The sequence below is a fragment of the Terrapene carolina genome, unplaced genomic scaffold (genome assembly GCF_002925995.2).
Source record: "Terrapene carolina triunguis isolate 2854851 unplaced genomic scaffold, T_m_triunguis-2.0 Scaffold67, whole genome shotgun sequence".
In the NCBI taxonomy this organism is placed as follows: Eukaryota; Metazoa; Chordata; order Testudines; family Emydidae; genus Terrapene; species Terrapene triunguis.
Genome location: NW_020664418.1, coordinates 48,441,027 through 48,467,526, shown reverse-complemented (window position 1 = coordinate 48,467,526; position 26,500 = coordinate 48,441,027). Strand labels below are relative to the sequence as shown.

At 39.6% G+C, this 26,500-nt stretch overlaps 1 protein-coding gene across 2 annotated transcripts in view; it reads right to left on the bottom strand.

Annotated features, from left to right (window-relative positions):
* The window catches only part of MAP2K5 (mitogen-activated protein kinase kinase 5), a 188,516-nt gene that overhangs the window by 65,349 nt on the left and 96,667 nt on the right, over window positions 1-26,500 (bottom strand). For both annotated transcript variants that reach the window (XM_024199528.3, XM_024199529.3), the window contains exon 16: window positions 13,535-13,564. In XM_024199528.3, the coding sequence (XP_024055296.1) occupies window positions 13,535-13,564 (30 nt within the window). The remainder of the gene's footprint in view (window positions 1-13,534; window positions 13,565-26,500) is intronic.

Sequence of the window (26,500 nt, the reverse complement as noted above, 5' to 3'; positions counted from 1 at the left end):
AGGACAGCATTATATTGGGGTAGAGGTGTATTTCCTTTATATCTGGTCTTCTGTGAATTTGCAGAATTCTTAACAGATCTTGGATATTTTTGAAATTATATTTTCTTTATTATCCTTAAGCAGCATTTGTTACATGACAGTTAATAATGAAAGGAAGAGAGAGACCTATGACACTAAATTTACCTAAAATAAAATACATCCACAGTATGTTCCTCAGTTTATGGAAAAAGTCACTGGTAGTTGGATAAGCTACTCTAGAAATGGCATTCTCCAAATGTCATTTTTTAGGCTGGTTACAAATGCAAAAGTTTTCCTCATGCCTCATCTACTATTTAATCAATGCCTCTGGTTACAAAAAGCAACTTTTGACAGACCATCAGGTTATATATCTGTCGCCATGGAGATACTGTTGACGGGAAGTGGCTGAGAGGACCTCTACCCGTCCCTTTCACATTATATTCACAAGCACAATCAGAAAACTCAAATGAATCCACCCTGTATAACTTGGAGAAGTCACTGGCTATAGCTTTCATTTTCTCTTTTACTCTCTGGAATTAGTACTTGCCCTGCAGCTCTTGTTTGAGAGATTTGTGAGTGACCTAGGTCAGAGCTTCCCATATCAGTTAACAAATTTACTCTTCACATATATACTGCTTTTTAAGCCAGTGGGTTTTTTAAATAGATAAAGGTATACACTACAAATCAGACAGTTACATAAGTATGACATTTATATTCATAATTATTGCAGTTCTGGATTCTAACAGTGCACTTGGCTTGTTTTTAAACTTTAGAGAGGTTTGCTATTTTCTTTAAGACTAAACTTTTTGGACCAGAAGCAACAACAAACATTGTCTCCATATTGACAAATGACACACTCTCTCTGCCTCAATATATATAGAAAAAGGAGCTTTCTTTCTGGACCCAATTTCTACTATGTTTCTTTTTTCTCTTCTTCATCACTCTTGCTAGTTATTCTTAACTCCAATTCAGGGGGTCTGCAGGACTTCTCAGAAAAATGCCTAGGTGGAATTTTGAAAAGTATTGAAAGTAAATAGGATTTGTGCTCTTAAGTCACATTAGGCACTTCTGAAAATCCCCATCTCCTGTCATTAATTCTGCAATTTACAAACTCCAACCTCGAAGCCAGGGAACGGAGGACAGAATACGGAGAGCTCTATTGAAAGAATTGTTCTGAAAAGCCTTGAAAACAAAAAGATTGCTCCTAATAACCTTTAATATTAAATACAGTTTTAGAGTTACATAGTTCTTGTTTTCCCAGAGCTGTGCAAACATCTATAAATTATACATAGGGATTATTTCATTCACCACTGGACTGCAGCCATCTCACAGAGGAATCTATTTACTAGAGTACAGTAACAAAATCCACTAGTCTAGAATAGGACGTGGGGGGAGGGGGGGAACAAATATAGTTGAAATTGCAGAAGGAATTTAGGAGTCAGCAGTGACTATCCATGTTGGAATACAACCAGACACTAGAATGAACACCACTGCTTTTGTGAAAAGGAACTATGGGATTTTTAATGTTCACAAATTAGGAGGATCTTTCTTATGTGAAAGATGGTGGTTTTAGTAGAATGGTGTGCACACACTGTTATAAGAGTATTATATTACATACACACAGATTAAATCTGTCACAGCACATGTGTAATGGGTATAACACAGGGTAGAGTGAACAGTTCATGCAGAATAGGCACAACATAGGAGGGGACTTGCCAATTATTGTTTAATATCAGCTCATGTCCATGAAAGTTCAGTGAAACTGAGTAAATGTCAGGGTCTTTTGAAGAGGTGCTTCATAGCCAGTCACCCATCTTCACTCCTCTGGAGGGCTCCACTAGGCACAGCGATTGCCTGCAAGTAAGCAACTGGGAGGGGACGGGGGCTCCATTTCCAGCCACCTACTAGACTAAATGGCAGGGGCAAGGCTAACTATGAGCTACATACTATGGGGTGCACTAGTAAACCTGCCACTTATTGTAGAGGCAGAGAGAAAGAATTTCCCGTCTCCCATTGCTATTGAGGCAGGGACAGGCTGCTTCCCAGCCCCCACCCCAGAACTGGGAGATGTCATGAGGAACTGTGGTACATGAACATTTCTGGCGCACGTCCCTTTGCAAGGATTTTTAATGACTCTGTAAACTGGGGGTCATACCCTGTGACTGGAGAACTGCTAATAGGGTTCTTATTTTTAAGAAAGGGGAAAAAAGTGATCCAGGAAACTACAGGTCTGTTAATTTGACCTCAATTGTATGCAAGGTCTTGGAAAAGTAGTTAAGGACATAGAGGTGAACGGTAGCTGGGATAAAATACACCATGGTTTTACAAAAGTAGATTGTGCCAGACCAACGTGATCTCCTTCTTTGAGAAGATAACTGATTTTTAGACAAAGGAAATGCAGTAGATCTAATCTACCTGGATGTCAGTAAGGCATTTGATACAGTTATTAGTTAAATCAGAGAAGACGGGGATTAATATGAGAATTGAAAGGTGAATAAGGAAGTGGTTAAAGGGGAGACTACAATGGGTCAGACTGAAAGGTGAACTGTCAGGCTGGAGGGAGGTTACTAGTGGAGTCCCTCAGGGATTGGTCTTGGCACCAATCTTCTTTAACATTTTTATTACTGACCTTAGCACAAAAAGTGAGTGTGCGCTAATAAAATTTGCGGATGACACAAAGTTGGAAGGTATTGCCAATATGGAGGAGGACTGGAATATCATACAAGAAGGCTTGGATGACTTTGTAAACTGGAGTAACAGAAATGGGATGAAATTTAATAGTGCAAAGTCGTGCATTTAGGGACTAACAACAAGAATTTTTGCTGTAAACTGTGGATGTATCAGTTGGAAGCGACAGAGGAGAAAGACCTGGGTGTTCTGGTTGATCACAGGTTGACTATGAATGGGATGCAGCTGTGAAAAAGGCTAATGCAATCCTAGGATGCAGGGACAGGGACGTGTTAGTACCATTATACAAGGCACTGGTGAGACCTCATCTGGAATACTCTGTGCACGTCTGGTCTCCCATGTTTAAGATGAATTCAAACTGGAACAGGTGCAGAGAAGGGCTGCTAGGATCATCCGAGGAACGGAAAACCTACCTTATGAGAGGAGACTGAAAGAGTGTGACTCTTTCAGCCTAATCAAAAGAAGGCTGAGGGGAGATATGATTGCTCTCCATAAATACATCAGAGGGATAAATACCAGGGAGGGAGAGCAGTTATTTAAGTTAAGTGCCAACGTGGACACAAGAACAAATGGATATAAATTGGCCATCAACAAGTTTAGGCTTGAAATTAGGCAAAGATTTCTAACCATGAAAGGAGTGAAGTTCTGGAACAGCCTTCCAAGAGGAGCAGTGGGGCTTCAAGACGGAGTTTAATAGGTTTACAGAGGGGATGGTATGATGGGACTGCCTATGATGGCATGGGTCTCACAGGTGACTGCCAGTAGCAGCAATTAGAATCCTTTTTGTGGTCTCAGTAGGACACTAGATGGGGAGGGCTCCGAGTTACTACAGAGAATTATTTCCCAGGTCTCTGACTGGAGGGTCTTGCCCATGTGCTTAGGGTCTAACTGATCACCATATCTGGGGTCGGGAAGGAATTTTCCCCCAGGTCAGATTGGCAGAGACCCTGGGGCTTTTTCGCCTTCCTCTGCTGCATGGGGCATGGATCATTTGCAGGTTTAAATTAGTGTAAATGGTGTATGACTTGAAGTCTTTAAACCGTGATTTAAGGACTTCCGTAATTCAGCCAGATTAGGAGTGAGTGGGTGAGGTTCTGTGGCCTGCAATGTATAGGAAGTCAGACTAGATGGTCTTGATGGTCCCTTCTGACCTTAAAAGTCATAGCAGGCAGCCCCCAAATAAAGGAAAAGATGTGGGAGTGGCCACCCTCAAGCCCTACAAAATTTGAAGGAGGGACAGAATACCAGACCCCATCCTCAGGTCACCAACCTCCCCACCCAAAATGATGATGATGGATGATGTTAACAGCAATAATAATAGTGTGTGTAAGGCATAGCAATTTGAGAGGAAGTATGACCCTTATCCATTAAACACAAAGGTCACACAGACTGACGGGAGTTGGCTCATGAGTACCACAGTTCTGTAGGGTTGGCACTTTGGTGAACTGGTTCTGTGGGACAAACGTGTTCCTCATGATGTTGAAGTAATTCCATAAATAGTGATTTATGCTAGGAATGTTGGGAAACATTGGGGGTTTAGTTCTATGCATTCCAATGGTCTATGCTGTCTCAATTTTATTAGAAACTTCCTCAAAATTTTATTTAAATCCAAGGAAACATGCTTTTGTTTGGATCTAAATATTGCTCTACACTTTTGGTAATCTAAACTCTGCAGAATAGTGATACTGCATGAGAACAACATAGTGAAATCAATTTGGGACAAAAGTAAAAATAATTAATCTATTTTCATTGTACAAGATGCATGAAGGAAGGAAGGAAAGGCAAATGGTTGGAAAAAATTAGGCAACACATCCATCTGTTACTGTGGCCCATCCAGGAAAAACTGGACTCTTTCAAGTGTTTCACTATTCACTATCAACTATACTACTGAAATATTGAATACAATCTTGAGGATGCTTGAAAAGGAGTAATCCAGAGAGAAGCACAATCTGGGTATCTGAAAGTATGACTAGGAGTGCGTCAACTTTATAAAATTTATTTTTAAACTTGAGATCGGCTTAAAATTAACCAGATTTTCCTAATTAAACCTGGGAATAAAATTATAGGGTTTGAAATGAACAGACGTATGCTGGCCATGTTCTGAAGAATACTCTGCTCCATGCCATTTATTTTACTATCATGGACATAGTTGTCCTCCTTAATGATGTGAGTAAATTGTTCCATAGAAATCGCAGACTAACAAGGGTGACAGAAAGCGAGTGTGCCTAGCCACCCTAAATTCAGCAAAATCATTCACTAACATCCTGGGACTTTGGTCCAGAATCTCTCTTTTTCAACCCATTTCAAGTAATTATCACATAATGCCCAAGGACAAGATTGTCACTTGCACTACGTGTTCATACAGGAGAGACTGACACTCTTTAGTCCCTTACGCAGACTACCTGCATTACCAGCCTGTGCGTGAGGGGGAAAGCAGGCTCTATGGGGCTGTTTCTTCCCTTATGCCCAAGTATGCAGAGCCTTGTCCCATGCTGCTTCCCAAGGAGCTGGGCAGCAGAGCTGAGCTGGCAAAGGAAGGGCAGGTAATAAGACACTGACCTGACGGGGTCACAGCCACAACTCCTTCCTGGGAGATCACAGCTACGTCTAGGAGGAGAGATTAAAGAGGCTAGGACTTTTCAGCTTGGAAAAGAGGAGACTAAGGGGGGATATGATAGAGGTATATAAAATCATGAGTGATGTAGAGAAAGTAAATAAGGAAAAGTTATTGTTCCCATAATACAAGAACTAGGGGCCACCAAATGAAATTAATGGGCAGCAGGTTTAAAACAAATAAAAGGAAGTTCTTCTTCACACAGCGCACAGTCAACTTGTGGAACTCCTTGCCTGAGGAGGTTGTGAAGGCTAGGACTATAACAGCGTTTAAAAGAGAACTGGATAAATTTATGGCGGTTAAGTGCGTTAACGGATATTAGCCAGGATGGGTAAGGAATGGTGTCTCTAGCCTCTGTTTGTCAGAGGGTGGAGATGGATGGCAGGAGAGAGATCACTTGATCATTGCCTGTTGGGTTCACTCCCTCTGCGGCACCTGGCATTGGCCACTGTCGGTAGACAGGATACTGGGCTGGATGGACCTTTGTCTGACCCAGTACGGCCGTTCTTATGTTCTTATGTCTATAGTAGACAAACAGGTGATATAGAGCAAAGAGGTGCTCCATATGCAGACAACTTGCTTCTGTACATTTCAAAGCCTGTAACGTTGTACCCAGATTTAAATAAATGGGCTAGAATCAATGCCTCACTCTAGTCCCAGATAACACGGATCACACAGAAGACTGGAAAAAGACATTAGTTTCAATAAACCCAATAAATTTTGATGCTTTGTAAATGGCTATATGGAAAAAATCCAACTCATTTCCTATTTATCGGTTACTGTTTATGCCAGTTCATCCACCAAGCCTGCAAGCAGAGTTCAAACAATCACAGCAAATCAGATGTTATCTACGACTCCGCACCTCCTGCATGAAAGTCCATGTCTCACTTATGGACCCAAAAAGTCTGTGCGCTGAGACCAAGTTCAGGATCTATCAAACTTGCGTATTGCCTGTACTGCTGTACAGGTCAGAAACCCAGACTGTCTTACAATCAGGCTAGGTGTAGCTAGAGGCACTGCATATGTGCACCAAAACCTGAGCATAATGTGGTTTGTTTTTGTGCGAAATCCCATAATCTCACAGATATCTGGTCTTCCTCCAATCGCTTGTTACACATTCAAAAGTGGTGTTGCATGCTCTTTGGCTATGTTGCCAGGATGAACAAAAATACTCCAGCACATTGTGCTCTTAAACTTGTGCGAAAAGGAATGCATGCCTTGACCTCACCCAGTGCTGCCCTTGGGGCCGCAGAGAATCTGGGAACTTCACGTACAATGCATGGTACAATGCTATAAACTGTGGTTGCTCTGGCTGACGCAGCGATCCTCAGTAAACTATGGGCAGTTGCTTACTTGCCTTTATGCCAGTGAGAGTCTGACCTGCAATTTTGTGAGTTCTAATTCAAAACTTAGTTATTTACATAACAGGCTTTATTCATGGTGATGCACTTACACTCACTGGTGACAGTGAAGGAAGGATCATTTCCAGTAGTACCAGCCCATGCAAAGGATGCTCACACATTTCTAAAGATGCCCTGAAATAAATTTAAATATCTCCTTTCTTTTTCATGTTTTCCCCTGATAAGGAACTTCTTCTTTATGGCAAATGCCACCTCATTTGAGGCTCTTGCTTGATTTATGTAATCACAAAGGTTCCAAAAGGGTTAACCCTGCATTCAGAGGTCAGGATACTGACCTCATGTAATAACAAAAGTCATGTTACTTAAAGGCAACTTTCTCATTCAAATGACAAAAAACGCAGAGAGGTTAAGTTCCAGTGTCAAAGCTCCTAACCACGTAACAGCTCAGGTCCTGACCCTGCAAACACTATGAAGGTGCTTATCTTTATGCTTTGAAATAGTTCCACTAAAGTCAACGTGACTAGTCATTTATGTAAAGTTGACGTCAATGAGATTACATATGTACTTTAAGGTAAGCACACGCATAGGTGTTTGCAGGATCAGGGCTTTCAATACTTCTGGAAAAGCTGGGGAATAACTTTGTGCAGTAAAAGTGATCTGTAATAGGTATAGAATGCAACACTGGAATCCCATTCCCAAAGCTGGTAAAATGAGAAATGTAGCAGAATTCATGGTTTAAATGGTTGCTTGTAATTATTATAGTTAAAGAGGAATAATAATTAAATATCACAAATTAACAATCCATCCAGATAAATGTGTTGTAGATTAGGGTCTAACCTTTTCCCCCATATCGATAAGCAAGATATGCAGCATATTAGATACTTTCAGCAGTTTCCTATTAACTCATGGAAAGCGCATGCTATATTTTCACATGAGAAAAAAATCTGTAGTGAAATTAACACACTATCCTAACTTTACAATGTATTCCCAAAAGCTAAATCTATTTTAGCTATGAATTTATGATTTCTGGTTGATGTAAAAAAAATCTAGGTAGATTAGGTAATGATACATGTAGTGAAACCTATATTAAGAAATCAGTCTAGATCTTAAAATAGAAGATTACCGCTAACATTTTCTATAAAGTTAATATGGAAAACATCACTATTTTGTCATTAGCATTTAAACAGTGTTTAATGTCTTTTAAATGGTTCAATATTATGATGCAAGTGGAAGATAACAGATTTCATTCTTACCGGGAAACATGCTTTAACCAACCTTCAGTTTATTCTTACAAAATAAATGAATGCTTAAATGATGTTTCTGTCAACTGAAAAAAACCAACAGTAAAATAGCTACTTTATGTGCCAAGCTAAACTAATTTTTTTTTCCTTGACAACCTGCTCACATTTAAATGAAACTAGACCAAATTTGGTCTATAGTATGAATTACATATAAAAAAAAGAACCTTAGACCATGCTAATATAGGGATCAAAAAGCAGTAACTTCAATTAAAACCACAAAATTATTAGGCAAACTTTAAGATACAGCAAAGAAATTAATGTGTTTTAAATGCAAAGTGGTTAGATAAGTAGCTTTTTGACCTACAATTAAACCTCACTAGCTGAAAACACAGTGAGGGAAGAATTTGCTCAAGCAAGGCCAAAACCCAAATCTTATTTAAAAATGGCTTTGGTATAAGTAATCCAAAAGCATTTGTAAAATCTAGTCCTATTGACATGGGGCCAGATCCTTAGCTGCTGTAAATCAGCATAACTGCACTGACCTCAATGGAGCCACACTGATTTATTCCAGCTGAGGGTCTGGCCTAAAATGTGTAGCATACATGACAGCATCTCTCTGATACTTTTATGCACAGAAGTATGGTAAGAGCACAAATCTTTCATTAAAAGCAAGTAAAAAAAAGAGGATCTCTTTCTCGAACAGTGTTTTTGCCGTCTGTGCTTTCTTAGAAAAGGAACCAATGGCAAGATTACAGTGAATGGATACTCTGGCTCTAAAATTTTCTATTATCCACTTATGTTTTCCTTGCAGTGGGATTTAAGAATGCTTCTTCATGGAGACAAGTAATATGTCATCATTTTGTTGAGCTAACAGGCCTGACAGTCTTGTCTCTTTGAGTTAAGGACACTACCGCTCCGTTTCTCATATTGTTGGGAAAATCAAGGTGGAAAAGGCTGGCAGGAAAAAAAAAAAAAGGAGTTAGCCAACTGGCAGTAAGTTCTTTAACAATTCTGCTACCTTTTTTTTTTTAAAACCACCAATTAATTTATTTTGCCACAAAATTGTCTCATTATCAAAAACAACCTAAATTAAGATCTTTCTTACTTTCACTGTATTGTATAATAACTTATTTGAATGCAGGCCTTTTGTATTTTAACAAACATCATCTTCTCTATTCACCATTTCTCTTGTCTTTTTGATCTTTTTTCTACTTATCATGTTCTTTATTTGAAACAGATTTTTAACAGATAATCTTGATCGTTACAACAATATCTTGCTTGCATTTTATTCAAATAATTCTTAAAAACAGCTTAAAAAGCCGTTTGGAATAACATCAAGCTTGCCATCAATCAAATGAAAAAATTCCGCTGGCGGTTGTATAAACATCAGATCAACTCTGATGTCTTCAAGGATTTCAGAGTGAACCATAAAAAACTCCATTAACTTCTGACAAAGAATGCAAATTAATCACAACATGGGGTGAAATGAAATTAAAGGCTCTTTTCTAATCAATGACAAGGCAGGATGAAATATTTGTTACTCTCTCGCTCTGCACTCAGGCTGCCTAGATATTTGCACTTTCCCTCCAAAGACCCAAATGGAAGGTGTGAGCACAGATTCACCCACAGTTGCTGTTTAGCCCTCCCCACCCCCAGAGCTATCTGCTTACAAGTCGCTGAGATCCACAAAACACACTAATCATCTGAATCTCAGGTGCATCCAATTTGTTATTCACACTCTCCCATGCCAGTGAAAAGCCTGGCGCAGACAGATGCACCAGGAACCTTAAATGACAGTTTTGGCCTCCGGAAGTGCGATCACTACAGCAAAATCTAGTACAGCCTCCAGGTGAAATGTCTGGAGCTCCATATGGAGCAGGGAAAATTAACAACAAGATGAAAATCGCTGCAGCAGCAGGGAGTCTGAATTTTTTGAAAAAAAAAAATGAAATTTAAAGATGAAGAAAGAGAAGTAATAAATTAATGGGGTGTGAAAACATTCAAAGCTTTACAATACCAGGGGCACTATTTGCTCAGAATTTTTTTTGGAGGAAGGAAGAGGGCAGACATGACGGGGAGGAACGGCCTTCTTTTCTTTTCCTTTTTTTAAACTTCAGGTCATTCTGAAATAATTTATTAACTAAGGTCTGGAACTGTAGCCAAAGGAAGGAAAACATTTTTATACATAAAAAAGTACTTTAAATAATTTGTTGTAATTTACACTTTTCAGTAGTTTATTACATCCCTCGCTATTGAGTGTTGCCTGTTTCTTTAGAATGTTTCTCTAATGAATGTATCATCCTTTTAATATACAGCATCACCATAAAGTGGTGTGAATAGAAGCTGAGAATATTTAGCAGGCGATTCTTTTCGTTTCTCCTAAATTCCATTATCATTAAACAACCAATTGCCCTCTATCATTTTTTTATTTAATCTACTGAATTTGGCTCTCCATGATTAACTCTACGTCTCTTAGTTTCTTCAGACTCTGCAAATCTTCAGTTTCAACTTTAAATTTAATAATAAAGAGAAAATGCTGTGAAATTCCATGGCCTCTTAGTTTTCTACAGTTCCTTCTACACAGACACATAAATTGCCCCTCTAATCACATTAAATTACTGTTAAACTTTTAAAAGAAATCTAAAACTTAGTTACCCCGAGCCATCTTCAGTTATCTAAAATGCTGACACTATACACTAAGTACTGCATTTGATAGAAGGGATTTTGATTTCATTTTTAAATGTTTACATATGAAGGGATTTTGATTCTAAAGAGTCTGTTTTCCCTCTCTGTGTGTGCGCAATTCCCATTAGTGTTAATAGAGTTATGCAAACACATCAGGGGAAGAATATACCCTTAAGTGTTTATGTTTATATCGAGAGAAAATCCTATGAGCGTCATAGTCTACTTCTTCCAAAAGGAATTTTACATTACAGCGAACAAGTAACAGCGCATCACAATGTGTCTGGGAAAAACATTAAGCAATTCAGAAAGTTACTGGATTTTCACTAACTAGCTTGCTTGTATGAAGTTTTTGTAATAGCAGCGTCTGCTCTAGTTAGCAATGTATTTCATGGGTTTTTTTGGATAAAATTACACCTTTGAAAGAGAACTACAAACACAAACCATAATATATACTACTTATTCAGAACACAATCCTCTGAACACTTATGCACATGGATGATTTTACTGACACGAGTAGTTGCTTAAGCGTGAGCAAGATAAAGCCCTAAATGGAAACATACATGACTAAATAATGTTCACGTGACAACTAAGCAAATCTTTGTATCTGAATGCTCGTAAAGCACCCTGAAAGTGGAAACTGCTAAATACTATCATTAAAACATTCCAACAGAGGCATGAAAATCCATCCTTTACTCTTGCTGGCATAATGGTAAGAGATAAGAGGGAAAGTTAACCTCCTTTCTGAATTTCTTGACTATAGTCAGTTTCCATATAATCATAAAACTTGCATTAGATGGATAAAAATAAGCTAATTTATTTGGGTTTTTGTTTTCTGTTTTAAATAGGAGGAGAAGAGTAACAATTCATCCAGGTATAATTGTAAAAATACATTAATTTGTCCGAGAACAGGGATGATTCTGTATACATATTTAAGTAGCAGCTCCAGGCTATTTAGGGACAAATTCTGCAAACACTTATGCATGTAAAGCCTCACTGAACTGAGTAGGACTTATTCAAGTAAGTGTTTGTAGGATCGGGCCCTTATAGTGATCTAAATATATATATATATACACACACACACACACACACACACACACGGGCAGTTAAAAAAAATATTCAGTCACCAGACCACAATGCATCTTTGGGGCTATTATGATCAACCATGAAAGTACATATTTAAGATGCATACTATTTATATTAAAAATACTTATGGAAAATAGTTGCTTTTACTTACAGCCCATATTTCAAAGTCTCACCGTCTCAGATATTTTATATGTTAAAAAACTATCATTTTTAAAAAATGCCATTTTTAATTAGAAGAGCAAAAAGCATCTTAAATTGCTAATCATGTGTTTTGCTCCTAATATGAAAAATATATTGACATTGCTTTTGAAAATATATAATCAGCAGACATAATAAAATTTCAATGCATACACAGACTAAAAAAAACCCCAATGCTTCCATGATGAAAGTTGCAACCCAGAGTCAATTTTTTATGTAGTTATGTACCACTATCTACAATAGATACATTGATACTTTCTTAACTAACATCATGTGACTATTACAGAGACAACGTGGGTCAGGTAATATCTTTTACTGGACTACAGTGATGTGCAAAGTATCTTTTTTAGAGTTACATAGTCACAAGTACCTCTCTTTTGGATTTTCTCTCAGAGGAGAGTGTTAGTTGAAAAATATAGATAAAAACTCTAAGCTATGTTCTGCTAAAACAATAAAACTATTTCTTTCAATCAGCAAAGCCTTTTATCCACAGCAGGTACAAAAGGGAAAGACTGGTATATTTCTACATATGCAGAATCTTTAGAAGTCCATGAAAGTGTCAGGAGAATTTGCTTAAAACAGTTTACAAATATAGGAAAAAGAGAATGAGTCCTATCCTATTATTCAATAACCATGTTCATGAGGCATCTGCAGAATCTAACCATGCATAAATTAGTATGTGTAATACAACAGTTATTTGCATAACAATAGCAAGTTAATAGATGCTTAAAGAGCATAAACCAACACCACCTTTAAATCAGACATGCCTCCAGGCACTCCAGTCTGTATAGACCAAAATACTTGGAAAACAGTGGTCATAAAACACATGAAACCATAAAAAAAAAAAAAAAAATTCAAATAATTCATTGTATCCCCTGAACTTTTTCACTTTTTTTCCCCAGAAAGAGGAATAATTTTAAGAATGACACCACAGCTTTTTACCTTGGATTTTGTCATCCATCTCGCAAAAATATTTTAGAGTTCAGAACTCTATCTGAATTGGCCATTATTTTTGGAGACTCATGATTTTTAGGAATAACCATATAGGTAAAAGCCAAATTCTCCATCGATGGCATTTTTCAAGAACACTCAGTACGGGGCCTTATTCTGCCCTCACTGAAGTTAATGGGAGTTTTACCAGGGACTTCAATGGGAGCAGAATCAGGCCAATGCTGAGTGTGAAAATTGCACCTGGTATGTAAAATATTGGCATTTTATTAGACCCTAGTAAGTGAGAACATTAGGAAAAAACAAACCAAACCTGTCATCCCACACCATATATTTCATTCCTGAGGGTCTTCAACTATTTTGCCAAAATTCATAATCTGAATTAAAAATGAAAAGAAAGAGGAGCTACTTCTATCTTATTATCAGAGTAATTAAAAAATCCTTTAATCGCACAATAAAACAATCACCATCCTCATCATAATCTCTTCCATCCTCCCAAGGGAAAAAAGAAATACCGTTTGGAAAAAAAAAAAAAATCAACAGAGATATACTTCTAAATGACTCCTTAAAGATATCACTTTTCAATTTAACAGGACAGATTTATTTGTATGTGGCTCAAATGTTCACAGTTGCTCTCTGCACCTTCATACATAGGAATGAATGTCACAGTGGCAAGCAGCGGTAATGAACAATCTTACCTGAGGATATGGAAACCTCCCAAGAGCAAGCTGGGAAAGAAAATAATATTTGTCTAGTTATATAGATTTGCATGGAGGGCATATTTTCTTAAAGAGAGAAAAGTACTTATCTCTCACTATTGTACAAATTGCAAAAAATATATGTGAGCAAAAATAATCCTGAGAACACAGTAAGAGCTGTATTTAGAATGGAGTCATTCACAACGATTATGCTTTGTTTACAAACAAAATTAAGGCTTTGTTATAAAGTATGCACACTTTTCATTTTGACTTAGTCAACAAAAACATGCCTATCCCACCAGGTAGCATGTGCCATGTCCCAGTTTTCTAAGAGCTCCTTAAATGAAACCATCGAGTCTCAGTAGTGAGGAAAATGACACTGAACTTTACTAATTATATCTGCAATGCATGGGTATTCGCACAGCTTTCACTCAACTCCCTAACTCCTGGTTTGGTCACACTGGGCTCAGGGTAAAATGTGGGTTGGATCAGAGGTCAATCTCCTCCTTGGTTGTTTCAAAGTCTTCGGCCAGGAACTTTGGGGGAAGGGAGAGAACATGGAATCCACAACATATCACACTGTATTTTCTTTCATTATATTTTAGGTTATATACAAAATAGAGTTGACATATTGCCAAAAATTGTTTTTAAATGGTAATTAACACATTATTACAGCACCTGCTAATGCTGGTACACGGTAAGATCTATTATTTCCAAGATAGATTCCTATTTTGTCCCAGGTTGGTATCTCAGCCTTACAGTACTTTTGCTAAACCACATTTTTTCAAAAAGTCATTTTGGCCATTTTTAAGCGATCAGACAAGATGGGATCTGTAATAACCAGCACCTGTTCTTCTTGTGCCACTGACTTACCAGATAACCATGGGCAAGACACTAGAGCTTTTTAGTTCACACATAAAGGCCAAAACCAGCAGTCCATTGCCTCTACTCAGGCAAATACCTCATGAGGGGACAACACGAACTGTACCTCAGCACATATCACAGGGTATGACACAAAACAGGTATAATACAAGCATCGTTGTGAGGCTTAATTAGGTCTGTAAAACTTGAGATGCTCAGAGGAAAAGCTACTATAGAAGCACTATTACCAATTCTGAGCAGACAAGGTCTTGAGGCATTCGTGTAAAAGGCATATGTGACAGACCACAAAAAAGGAAAGTGAGCTTTTTTGTGATGGAGAGAGAAAGAGAGACTTTGCTGCATTTAGTTATGATTGGTAATGAATTTCTACAGACATGCAAAGAAAATGAGTAAGGCCCTACCAAGTTCACGGCCATGAAAAATGCATCACGGACCGTGAAATCTGGTCTTGTGTGTGCTTTTACCCTATATTATACAGATTTCATGGAGGAAACCAGCGTTTCTCAAATTGGGGGTCCTGACCCAAAAGGGAATTGCAGGGGGGGTCACGGTATTGCCACCCTGACTTCTGCGCTGCCTTCAGAGCTGGGCGGCCGGAGAGCAGTGGCTGTTGGCCAAGCACCCACTCTGCAGGCAGCAGCATAGAAGTACGGTTGGCAATACCATACCATGCCATCCTTACTTCTGTGCTGCTGCTGGTAGCAGCTCTGCCTTCAGAGCTGAGATCCCAGCCAACAGCTGCCGCTCTCCAGCTGCCCAGCTCTGAAGGCAGCGCCGCCGCCAGCAGCAGCGCAGAAGTAAGGGTAGCAGTATCACAACCTTCCCAACAACCTTGCATCCCCCCACCCCTACAACTCCTTTTTGAGTCAGGACCCCTATAAGTAGAACACTGTGAAATTTCAGATGTAAATAGCTGAAATCATGACATTTTTAAAATCCTATGACCGTGAAATTGACCAAAATGGACCGTGAATTTGGTAGGGCCCTTATAATGAGCTATAAAAGGGCTACTAAGTATGTACAGTAACATTTTTGTACATGTATTTATTATGTGTGTTATGAGAGTTGCACATGATAATCTCCATGCATCATCTGAATATTCACCTCAATCTCTTCTAAAACCATACCAGTGGGAGTCTGCATAATGATTGAGGAGGAGCTGTTATAGTTCATAATATCAAAAAGTGTTGTTTAAGGGTCCCTACTACACTGACATGACAAGACATGGGTGCTCAGAAAAACAGTGGGCTATTGTGTCATTCATCATTCTCAGACTTGCATTCAGATTTTGTTTTAAATCCCAAAGGAAATCACCTCTCCAAAAATTAATGCTAAGGCCTTGATTTAAAAATCACAAAAGTGAGGAAATGAAACATTAAGATCTCCACTGAGCCCTTAATTCACCATAGGAAAAGGGATTGTAGCAACCATAATACGCATCATTCCACCCTCGCCTCACTAAAATCCCTCCTACAAACTCACTTCTGCCAGGTAGCCCCCAACACTAACCCCCACTATAAGCTGTGCTAACTTCACACCAGAGGTGCAATAAGGCAAATCAGAACCCTCCACCCTGTCCTCACCACCCTCTAAAGCAGGGGTCGGCAACGTTCGGCACGCGGCTCGCCAGGGTAAGCACCCTGGCGGGCCGGGCCAGTTTTATTTACCTGCTGACGCGGCAGGTTCGGCCGATCGCGGCCCCCACTGGCCGCGGTTCGCCGTCCCGGGCCAATGGGGGCGGCGAGAAGCCGTGGCCAGCAGGTCACTGCTGGCCACGGCTTCTCGCCGCCCCCATTGGCCCGGGACGGCGAACCGCGGCCAGTGGGGGCCGCGATCGGCCGAACCTGCCGCGTCAGCAGGTAAATAAAACTGGCCCGGCCCGCCAGGGTGCTTACCCTGGCGAGCCGCGTGCCGAACGTTGCCGACCCCTGCTCTAAAGAGAGGAAATCTAAGCTAATGTCTTCCTCTGGGTCTCTTCCTGTGTCTGTCTTTCTGTCAATTCTTTGGGGCCAGAAACTGTCCTTAATTTTTATTTCTGGACGAAGCACTGAGTTCAATGCTGCTGCTTAACAAAATACACTCATCATCAACAGCTCCAACAAGCATAGGAAAATAAATGAGGTGAAGGCTGGAGTCTGTGTCTCTTTATGTCATTTCTGTATCCCTCATAGCCTTGAGCCTTCTTGGCTGGTCAAACCTGGTGAGGCAGGGCCCACTGTGAAGAACACAAGTACCTTCTCCCCTTTAGAGCTGAGTGTATCACTCAGTGACATGATTAACTGCTGCTGGCCTAAGGACTGTGTATTACTGTTAGGCTAGCATAGAAACCTGCAAGTTTTAGGCACAATGGAGTGAGTGTAAGAGAAAGGAATCCTAAATGTTCTTACTTTTGTGGGTTTAATTATTACCATTACATATTATATTAACACAAACACACACAACTATATCATCTCATGACACAGCAGGAGGAAACATACAGGTATACACACAGGACTGAGTTCTGTAGTCCTTACTTGGTACTTACATGGGCAAAACCCTCACTGACTTCAATCCCGACTCCAAACTTTTCATTCGAGTCCCAACTGCCAATCCCTTTCCCTAATCATTAACTCTAACGGGAGTTTTACCTACACGAGGACTGCGGGATCCGTCCCTAAACGTAGCAGAATAATCATGGAACTAATTTTCTGTCAAACCAATAAAAAGAGGGAAAGGAGCTTTGAAAAGACAGGAGTACAGAAGAATCAGTTCTTCAGAGGCTATAACCAATTAACAAAACAAAACAAAAACCCCTAAACAACAAAGCAGAATGTGACAAGTCTGCACCTCCTAGAACCATTATTGTGTTGATCTAGTCAGAGGGCTTTCCCTCCCCCCAGATTGTCAAGGTATTATAAATTAAGAAACTTACCAAAGAGTATGTAATCTTCCCCGAAATAGCCTGCAGATATGTCACTGTACTAAATGTGTTTCAGATTTAATGAAGCTTTAATGTCCTTTTTAATTTTGCCTGTTTCTATATCACCAGGGGTCGAGCAAGGCAATCAGCACTCAAGAGGGTGGTTTGGTTTAAAACTAGGAAAAACTCATTTGCTTATGAGTTGCACTGTATTTTCTTAATTAAATTTACTGAGTAAAATGGTTTAAGTTCAGCCAACCAATGACCTCTGGATGTAGATTTAGATTTATAAACAGGGTAACAGTTAAAGTAAAGGGAAAAAACAACCAAAAAAAACAAACAAATTAGAGCTATACCAATAGGAGTTTTGTACCCTTTATCATCTTTACTAAAGAAGTCATTTAAACATAAGCGGCATAAGCCCAATGAAAAATGCAAAAGATACCAAGTACGGCAGCAGAGGTAATCTATCAAAAAATCTCTCCCATCCTCTACTTTCACATGAGGGAATTCAGGAAGGGTTTCATTTCTTTCTTTTTTTTTTTTTTTTTTAAATCCTACTGGGTTTAAAACAAAACATTTTAAATCTGAACACTTAGGGTCAGGAAAGTGCTGAGTATTCTACATGGGCTTTGAAATTATGGAGAGAGAGAGAGGAATGCTCAAACTCGAAGGGCCTGATTCTCATTTGGCAGTATAAAGGTACTTTAAAAAGTCAGTGTAAATTATATTGCCAGAGTGGTGCAAAAGGGCTTTAGTATAAATGAGAATTAGACCCTGAAAGGATCTACCAGCCAGGAATTTGTTTTTAAACAACGCTATTCTACTGTTGTACTGTGAAACAACCACGTTTCAGTCCCACTGCTTAATGATCTTCCACTACCCTCATGCTGCTCACAAGTGTTAGAAAGCATCACACTTTACTTACATATAAAATTAGCATCCTAGAAAAATGTAAAATTTTAATCTTGCACTGTTATTAACCAAGGTTCTGGCCTTACAAACTGACTAGTACTCCTGTGAGTAGTTCTTACATGAGTACTCCCATTGAGTTCTCAGAACTCCTCGTGGGAACAATGGTTGCAGGATCAAGTTCTAAGCTAATAACTTATCACGTTACATATAAATAATCTCAAATGTCTAATTTATAATAGTAATAATACTTTGAGATCCTGGGGTGAACAGCGCCACACATGCTGCAAAATGTTTTACAATATCTAGGGGAAGATTTTCAAAAGCAGAAAGGGGCGTTACGCACTCCACTCTCATTGAAAGTCAGTAATAGTTGGATGCCTAGACCCCACTAGTGCTTTCGAAAATCTCTCCTACCTAAGGTTTATAAAGGTTTTGTTTTGTTTTAAATACACAGAAAAACTAATCCAGAGAGCGCTTAAAGGACTTATCAAAGTTACCCAATTGACTCACCAGTCCTAGCTAACAAATATCTTGCTCTAACCACTACACGAAGTTGCTTCTTTCAAAAGTTAGGAATTGACACTTGATTAACAAACTTACAAAGGGATGTGTTGCTAGTAAGAATTATTACTGTCACTGAGCAAGTGTGGAAGAACAATCCACATTGTGTTCAGAAAGTAACAAAGAAGGAAGTTCAGAACATGTTTTTAGGACACTCAAATTACAAAATCTCCTACTTAGATTATTGTCTACGCTGTGCAAGTTGTTTTTAATTTACAGTTATACTGAAAAGCATGGGATGTTTTATTCTTAACTTAGACACATTCCATGTTTCTTAGCATAACTGCAAATTGAAAATAAGCACTTACAATATTGCTAGTGATCTAGCTGAAGAAGGACTTTATAGTCTGAAATGTTCTAAAATTTGTTCTTAATTACCTTGTGCACATTTTACACAATTAAATTTCCATCTAAGGATTTTGCATTTAGATTGTGCACTGCAGTTAAAGCTTCATTTTATGGAAAAGCAGCCTCCACTTTGGAACATTGAGACATAGGAAACTTTAAAAATCAGACTTAACTACTGGATTACATAAAATTCCCTAGGTGAGATTCCATTCCAAGACCAATTTATACATTCCTAGATAGATGGCTTAAAATCATCTGAATCTCTTCCGGTGAGGACCTTAATAAATATTAAAACCTCAAAAACTACTCTAAGATTTTTCTCTCTCTTTCATATCAATTTCACTGTCCTCTTATTGCACAGTAAAAAAAATAAAAAAATCCAAAGGATATAACAGCAATTTACCAGTGTTAAAGTGCTTCTGAGGTTAAACTGACAACAAAGAAAAACAGAAACACAAAGCATCTTGAAGTAGGGTTTCAATTAAATGTGCAGGATTTAGTAATGCAGGACAAAGAAAAAGAGTTACAAATTAATTTAATTTTCTGCGTACAGTTTGCAGCTGCACTCCAAAGTGTCTGGGGCTTAAGAACAAAGCCTTGAAAGGCCTCAGAGTAAGGAAAGCTTCAATTTTTAATGTATAACGCCATTAGTTGATAACTTGTGGAATCTGCGACCCCTGCGGAGGGGCATAAGTGCGAGTAACAGAGACTGATGAAGTGACATATTTGTTCATGTCTAGAACTATGAGGAAGAAGCTTATTACTAACACCATCAGGCCCAACAGAAATATGCCCTAATAACCTTTGAGACATTTCCTGGTTCAACATCTCTCTCTATAAAATATATTAAAAAGCCAAGCTTAATTCACCTTAATTAAGGATAATTAGTTTCACTTTTGCTTTTTAAAAACATGAACTATAAAAAATTAATTGCAATTTAAAGATCACCACTAAATTGCATATTTCTCCCAATCTGCAGAGCCTCAGAATTATATCTGCTTTATATATAAGGTTCTGCAAAGGTTCTGCTGATTCAGAACAGTGTAACTTCTTATCCTTACGTGTCTTATCTATAGACATTATTGTTCTCCTTTATCCTTAAGGATGCACATACCTCAATCCCCAATCCTGTAAACATGTGCACAACTCACGTGGGTAGTCCATAGAAGTCCATGAGACTACTCATGTGAATAAAATTACATGGGTAAAATTGCTCATCTGCCAGGGGGGTGCTCTAACCACTGCAATACAGGGTCATTCCCATTCTCTCTCTCTCTGGCGCAAAGACTATTTAAACATTTATCCACAGTGGAACAGTCTTTGGGCCAGAAAGACAGAAAGGGAATGACCCCATAGTCCAGTGATTAGGGCACCCACCTGGGAGATGGGAGACCCAGGGTCCAGTTCTCCTGCTCCATCCACTCTTTCATTATTTATCCACATCAGAATATCCCCTATCTCAGTGGTTAGAGCACTCTCCTGAGAGGTGGGAGACTCCTGGTTCAAATCCCTTCTCCCCCTCTGGGGGGAGGGGGAATTGAAAATGAATCTCCCACATCCCTGGCAAGTGCTCTGGGCTGAAAGGTCTAAGGTAGGCGTCCGGCACCATCACCACCACGTAAGGGGCCTGGTTCAGTAGGCGTGCTCAGAGACTGCCTACCAGAGCGGGCGTCACACATAACATAGGCAGACCCCACACACAACGTGGGGCTCAGGAGTCAGTTGGGCATCTGGGTGCCTGGAGGGAGGGAGCAGTGTGCATGCTCAGAGGCAGGAACACAGGCACTCAGGGAACGTTGACTCTGAAAAATTTGGGCACCAAGGAAGTTTAGATGCCTACAGGTTTCAGCAGGAGTTTTGTGGATTGCAGTGGAATCAAAACCTGAGACTTAGACCCCTGAACCCCAGAGGTTTAGGTCTTAAGTACCTTTGTGGATCTCACTCTAAGTGCTTAAGATTTTAAAATGTACTAGCCACAGGGACATAAAGCACAACTCTATATCACAGCAATTAATTAACAGCTTATAAGATATTAACAAAAATACAATACGCGCTCCACTCTCATTCAAAACCTACAGGCCCAGATTTCGAATTTCGTTACGCTGGCGCAAATCCATTGAAGTAATGGTGCTGGTCTGGATTTACATCAGTGTAAAGATCAGATTTTGGCCCGTTGCAGACCAGTAATAACAACATAGAAAAGCAAACACAGCTGATAAATCTCTCCAATATTTTGTTATTTTTAAAACAGAAGATTGGTTTATCACAGTGGGTCCTTCTATGAAGAGAAGGCCACATTAATATATATTTTATATATTACATATAGACACACACAATGCTATTCCCATCCATCTATTCAGGGACCTAATTGTTTTATTTATTTCAGTGTTACAAAGCCTGCCCACTGTGGCTTAGTGTTGAATGCTGGAAAACATGATACATTGAGGTCTCAACCTGGGCAAACTGTACCTAAACTTACACTTTATTGCAGCTTAGTTCACAATCTTCACCTAATATAGGGTTACATCCCAGCGCAGCAAGCGGATAAATCATCCTGGAATATTACTCTGGCTAAGTTTAGCTGTGAGTGGAGCATATGTGCTTCCAAGTCACTGAAGCAAAGGCCCATAAAATACACTAATTACTGGAAGTTATGGTCACTGAGTGATTGATAGAGCTCTGCAAGGCAACTTCCTCATTTTCAGCTATTCTGACGGGCCTCAACTGCCACAGAGCAATTATTAATTCATGACCCAACCCTCAGGCACTGATACCTTTACTTCTAATTCTGCTACCACAAAACTACTGTTATGGCTGGACACTGTCTTTCTTCATCCTGATGGCTGGGTAAAGATGATAAAAGTGGAACCTTTGTAGACTGGCATTGTTTAGATACATTACCCAAAAACAGCATAGAAAAATAGGTAATTATTTGTTCTAGATGCCAATTTCTACAATGTTTTGCTTTGCACAATTGAATAAAATATGCCTAGACAATATATTTTGCAGAATTAAGAACAAATTTACTTTAAGTTGTTATGAGGCAAATCCTGCTCATCTTACCCATAACTAGTCGCAGTGAGTTCAGATGGACTACTTGCATTAGAAAGGCAGTAAGTGATTGCCTGTTGTATGAGCAAGAGATACCGTAATATCATTCTTTAACACAGTCGTTCTCAACCAGGGGTATGTGTACCCCTGGGGGGTACTCAGAGGTCTTCCAGGGGTACATCAACTCATCTAGATATTTGCCTACTTTTACAACAGGCTACATTGATAGCACTAGCGAAGTCAGTACAAACTAAAATTTTATAGGCAATGATTTGTTTATACTGTTCTGTATACTATACACTGAAATGTAGGTACAATATTTATATTCCAATTGATTTATTTTATAATTATATGATAAAAATGAGAAAGTAAGCACTTTTTCAGTAATAGTGTGCTGTGACACTGGTATTTTTATGTCTGATTTTGTAAGTTTTTAAGTGAGGTGAAACTTGGGGGTACACAAGACAAATCAGACTCTTGAAAGAGGTACAGTAGTCTGGAAAGGTTGAGAGACACTGCTTTTACAATTTAAAATAACTTGAGAAAGCTCATTCCAAAAAGGAGGAAACGTGCCATCTCTTTTCGAGCTGCCTGCATAGACAGTTCCTACTGGATGGGTGTCTGCTCCTCAAAAACATCACTGCAATTAACAACAGTCAGGTCAAAGACTCAGGATCCAATTCTGCTCTCAGTTACAATGTGAAAGGAAAAAACAAAAAGTGGTGTGGTGACTGAATTACCCTCTCACCCCTAGAGCTGGTCCCATTAAGTGAAGGTCCTGGCACATAGGTGAGGTAATGCTGGGAACCCTGTACTGCCAAAGACCATGCTGTATCTCTTCTGTGGGCAAACAGAGAATTTCAGTCTCCTGGGTTTTCAATCCAGCATTTTTCAGAAGCACTAAATTCACTTCAAAATATTTTTTTAAAACCTCCAGGTCTGTGTATATTATCATTATTACAGAGTGATTTGCAGCCAGTAAAGCAACTACCCATCACATTCAAGCATTACTGGGTCCTTGGGTAGTTGGTTATAGAAGCAACGGTGATCTTTATTAGTTTAAAGGGATGCAGTAAGAAAAAAAGTGAAAGCAATTTAAAACACATCATACTGTATCTACTGAAATGTGCTCAGATCCATCTAATGTGTTCAATTAATTTAACAATTACTTGCTTCCTCAATGTAAGAGTTAAGAAATAATACTCTTGTAACATGTTTATTTACTGCTGACCTGGTGTCTTCTGGTAGCAGGCGTTCTTAATGACTACAGCGACACCAGCCGGCACCGGCCTGATCCATACTCTCCAGTTTAAACCTTTATTTCTTTTTTAGAGGACTCTAATAAAACTCATTTTGGTTGTATCAACAGGTTGGGCTGCAAATTGAGAGATCAGGCCTCAACACGGAGGCAAATTATTCCAAAATTAAATTTAATTTGCTTTTGACAGAATTTAGGACTCTGAATTTTCTTTAGACACTTTGTGTACATTTCTTTTTGACACACTGAATTTGCAGGCCTGACATAAGAAGATAAGAACAGCCACACTGGGTCAGACCAATGGTCCATCTAGCCCAGTATCCTGTCTTCCCACAGTGGCCAGTGCCAGGCATTTCAGAAGGAATGGACAAAACAGGCAATTATTTAGTGATCCATCCCCTGTGGCCCACTCCCAGCTTCTGGCAGTCAAAGGCTAGGGATGCCCAGAGCATGGGGTTGCATCCCTCACCATCTTGGCTAATAGCCATTCTCCATAAACTTATCTTATCTAATTTTTTTTTTAACCCAGTTGTACTTTTGGCCTTCACAACATCCACTGAAACAAGTTCTGCAGGTTGACTATGCGTTTTGTGAAGAAGTACTTCCTTTTATTTGCTTTTAACCTGCTGCCTATTAATTTCATCAGGTGACCCCTAGTTCTTGTGTTACGTAAAAGGATAAGTAACACTTCCCTATTCCTCCACACCATTCATGATTTCATAGCCCTCTATCATATCCCGCCTTAGTGGTCACTTTTCGAAGCTGAAAAGTCCCAGGTTAAGCCTCTTCAGTATTTTCTTTTATAATACAGAAAATGCCTTAGGTAGTTTTCATAAAAAAAAATTCAAACTGGATTCCATATTGACCATATGCATTATATGGATACAATGCAGAATTCCAGAAAATTAAGATTTACATACACTCTGCTCTTGAAGTAGGGCAGGAAGACATAAGCACATAACACTTCTACTTCATGCTCCACACTCACTATCACCTCACTTTTGGGTGCAATTTAGCATGTGGGTTATCTACAAAGCCAGAAATGATCAAGGCTCTGGTTATACAATGTCCATTGTCCACCTATCTCCAATGGCTTGTTAGAATAGTCATTATGCATAAAAATGCTCTTGCTGCCTGTCCCTAGGGCTCCATTCACAGAATCAAGTGTGAAGAATTCTCTGTGGTGGTCTGTGGCTTTGGAACTTCCTTCTCCTGATGGGACTATCTAAGTCTGCATTTGGGGACTTTTAGAATGTGGTTTTAATTTGTCTTAAGTGCAGGGTTTTCTGTTACGGGACTTTTGCTGTTCAATGGGCAAAGAGAACATTGCTGGGTTACCAGTTTAGGGCAACAGTAAGTCCTTTAAAAATTTGTTGTAATGCGGTCCAGATACCATGGTGATGGATATCTAAGAAATCCTGGTAATCAAGTAACTCTTAAGTGCTCTGGAAATTTGTGTCTGGATTTTGTACATTAGGATTGGGACGTGGGTTTGCATGTCAATGTGTTTAAGACTCACACAAGAAATGCAGCCCAAAGCTTTATATTGCAACACACTCTTGGGAGATGTTGCAAGTGTCAGAAAAACCACTATGGTTCTAGAATCAACATAATAGGATCTGTAGTGTAACCCCAGAGGATATCAAATTCTCAAAAGTCAGGACATTTCCAGTAAAGACTGCCTCTCTATCCTAAACATCTCCTGTTTGGCCACTATTTTGATATACCTGGTGTGATGAAGTGGGAATGTTCTTAATGTTTTCTCTGAATACTGTGTGGGTGCCTCAGTTTCCCCTATACATTTCTCAAGTATCTAGGTGGTGGGATAAGGGTGTGTGATTGTTGCAGAGCCAAGAGAGCCAGTGTGATGTTGTCTGCACAGAGAATGGCCGACACCCTGTCTCCTGATGGCCTGGGCCCCTCCCCTGCAAGGGTGCCAAATGAAGGTGTTGGAGAACAAAGATCAGGTGGCCTCCTGGCCCAGGAAAGAGACAAAGGCCAGAGGAGGGGCTGGAGAGTTTCAGTTTGGAGCTGGCTGGGGAAATGGAGGGAGCCCCAGGGCAGGGGTCTAAACTCCCTGCCCCCCAAGAGGGACCTGACTGAGGGGGTCCTGTTGTCTGTACCTACAAGCTCTGTGTTGGACTGTGTTCCTGCCATCTAATAAACCTTCTGTTTTACTGGCTGGCTGAGAGTCACGGTGAATCGCAGGAAGTGGGGGGGTGCAGGGACCTGACTCCCGCACACTCCGTGACACCTGGTATGTAAAATCACGTAGGAGCCTGAGGCCCTTGCTTTACACAGGGCTGAAATGGAATTCTCATTTGCCTTTTAAGCTTGACCCTTGCCATCATCAGAAGTACCTATTTTAATTATGTTCTTGCTGCTTCTGCTCCGTGCAGCCTTTTGACACTCTGGATCATTCCACGCTCCTGGATTGCCTCCAGGAGTCATGCAGACATTCACGCTCACCTCCTGTCACAGTTCTGCGCCTATCAAACTGCTCTCACTCAGTCTCCAGTGGCGGCTCTAATTCCACACCAAGACCCCACTGTAAGGCATTCCACAAGCTTCAATTCACAGTCCTCCCTTCTCTTCTACCTACTCATGATAAAATTGACCCCTGTGCGAAGGTACCACTTAGATCTTCAAAACAGGGTTTAAGTAGGATTTAAGTGGTGCTGGCCCTCTACACAGGAATGGATTTGACTCATAAGATCAGCTAAGAATCCAGCTCATAATCTCTAAACGTAACCTTAACCACTTCTACATTGACGATATTCAACTGAACACACATTTTGAATTCTTAACACAGAGTCGTCCTTGTCAACTCCCTCTCCTTGTTCTGACTATATACGCTCGTGGCTTTGTGTCAGCTTCCTACAGGTAAACATCTCAAAGACAGAAGTGTTTCTCTTGCTCAAGAGTATCCTCAAGCAGAACTTCATTCTCTTCTAGCACCCTCGGCCGACTCAGACCTTCTATTTGCCTCTGCTACATAGAAGCTTGGTATTATCCTTGACCCTAAAGTCTCATCTTTCCACATCTACACTTG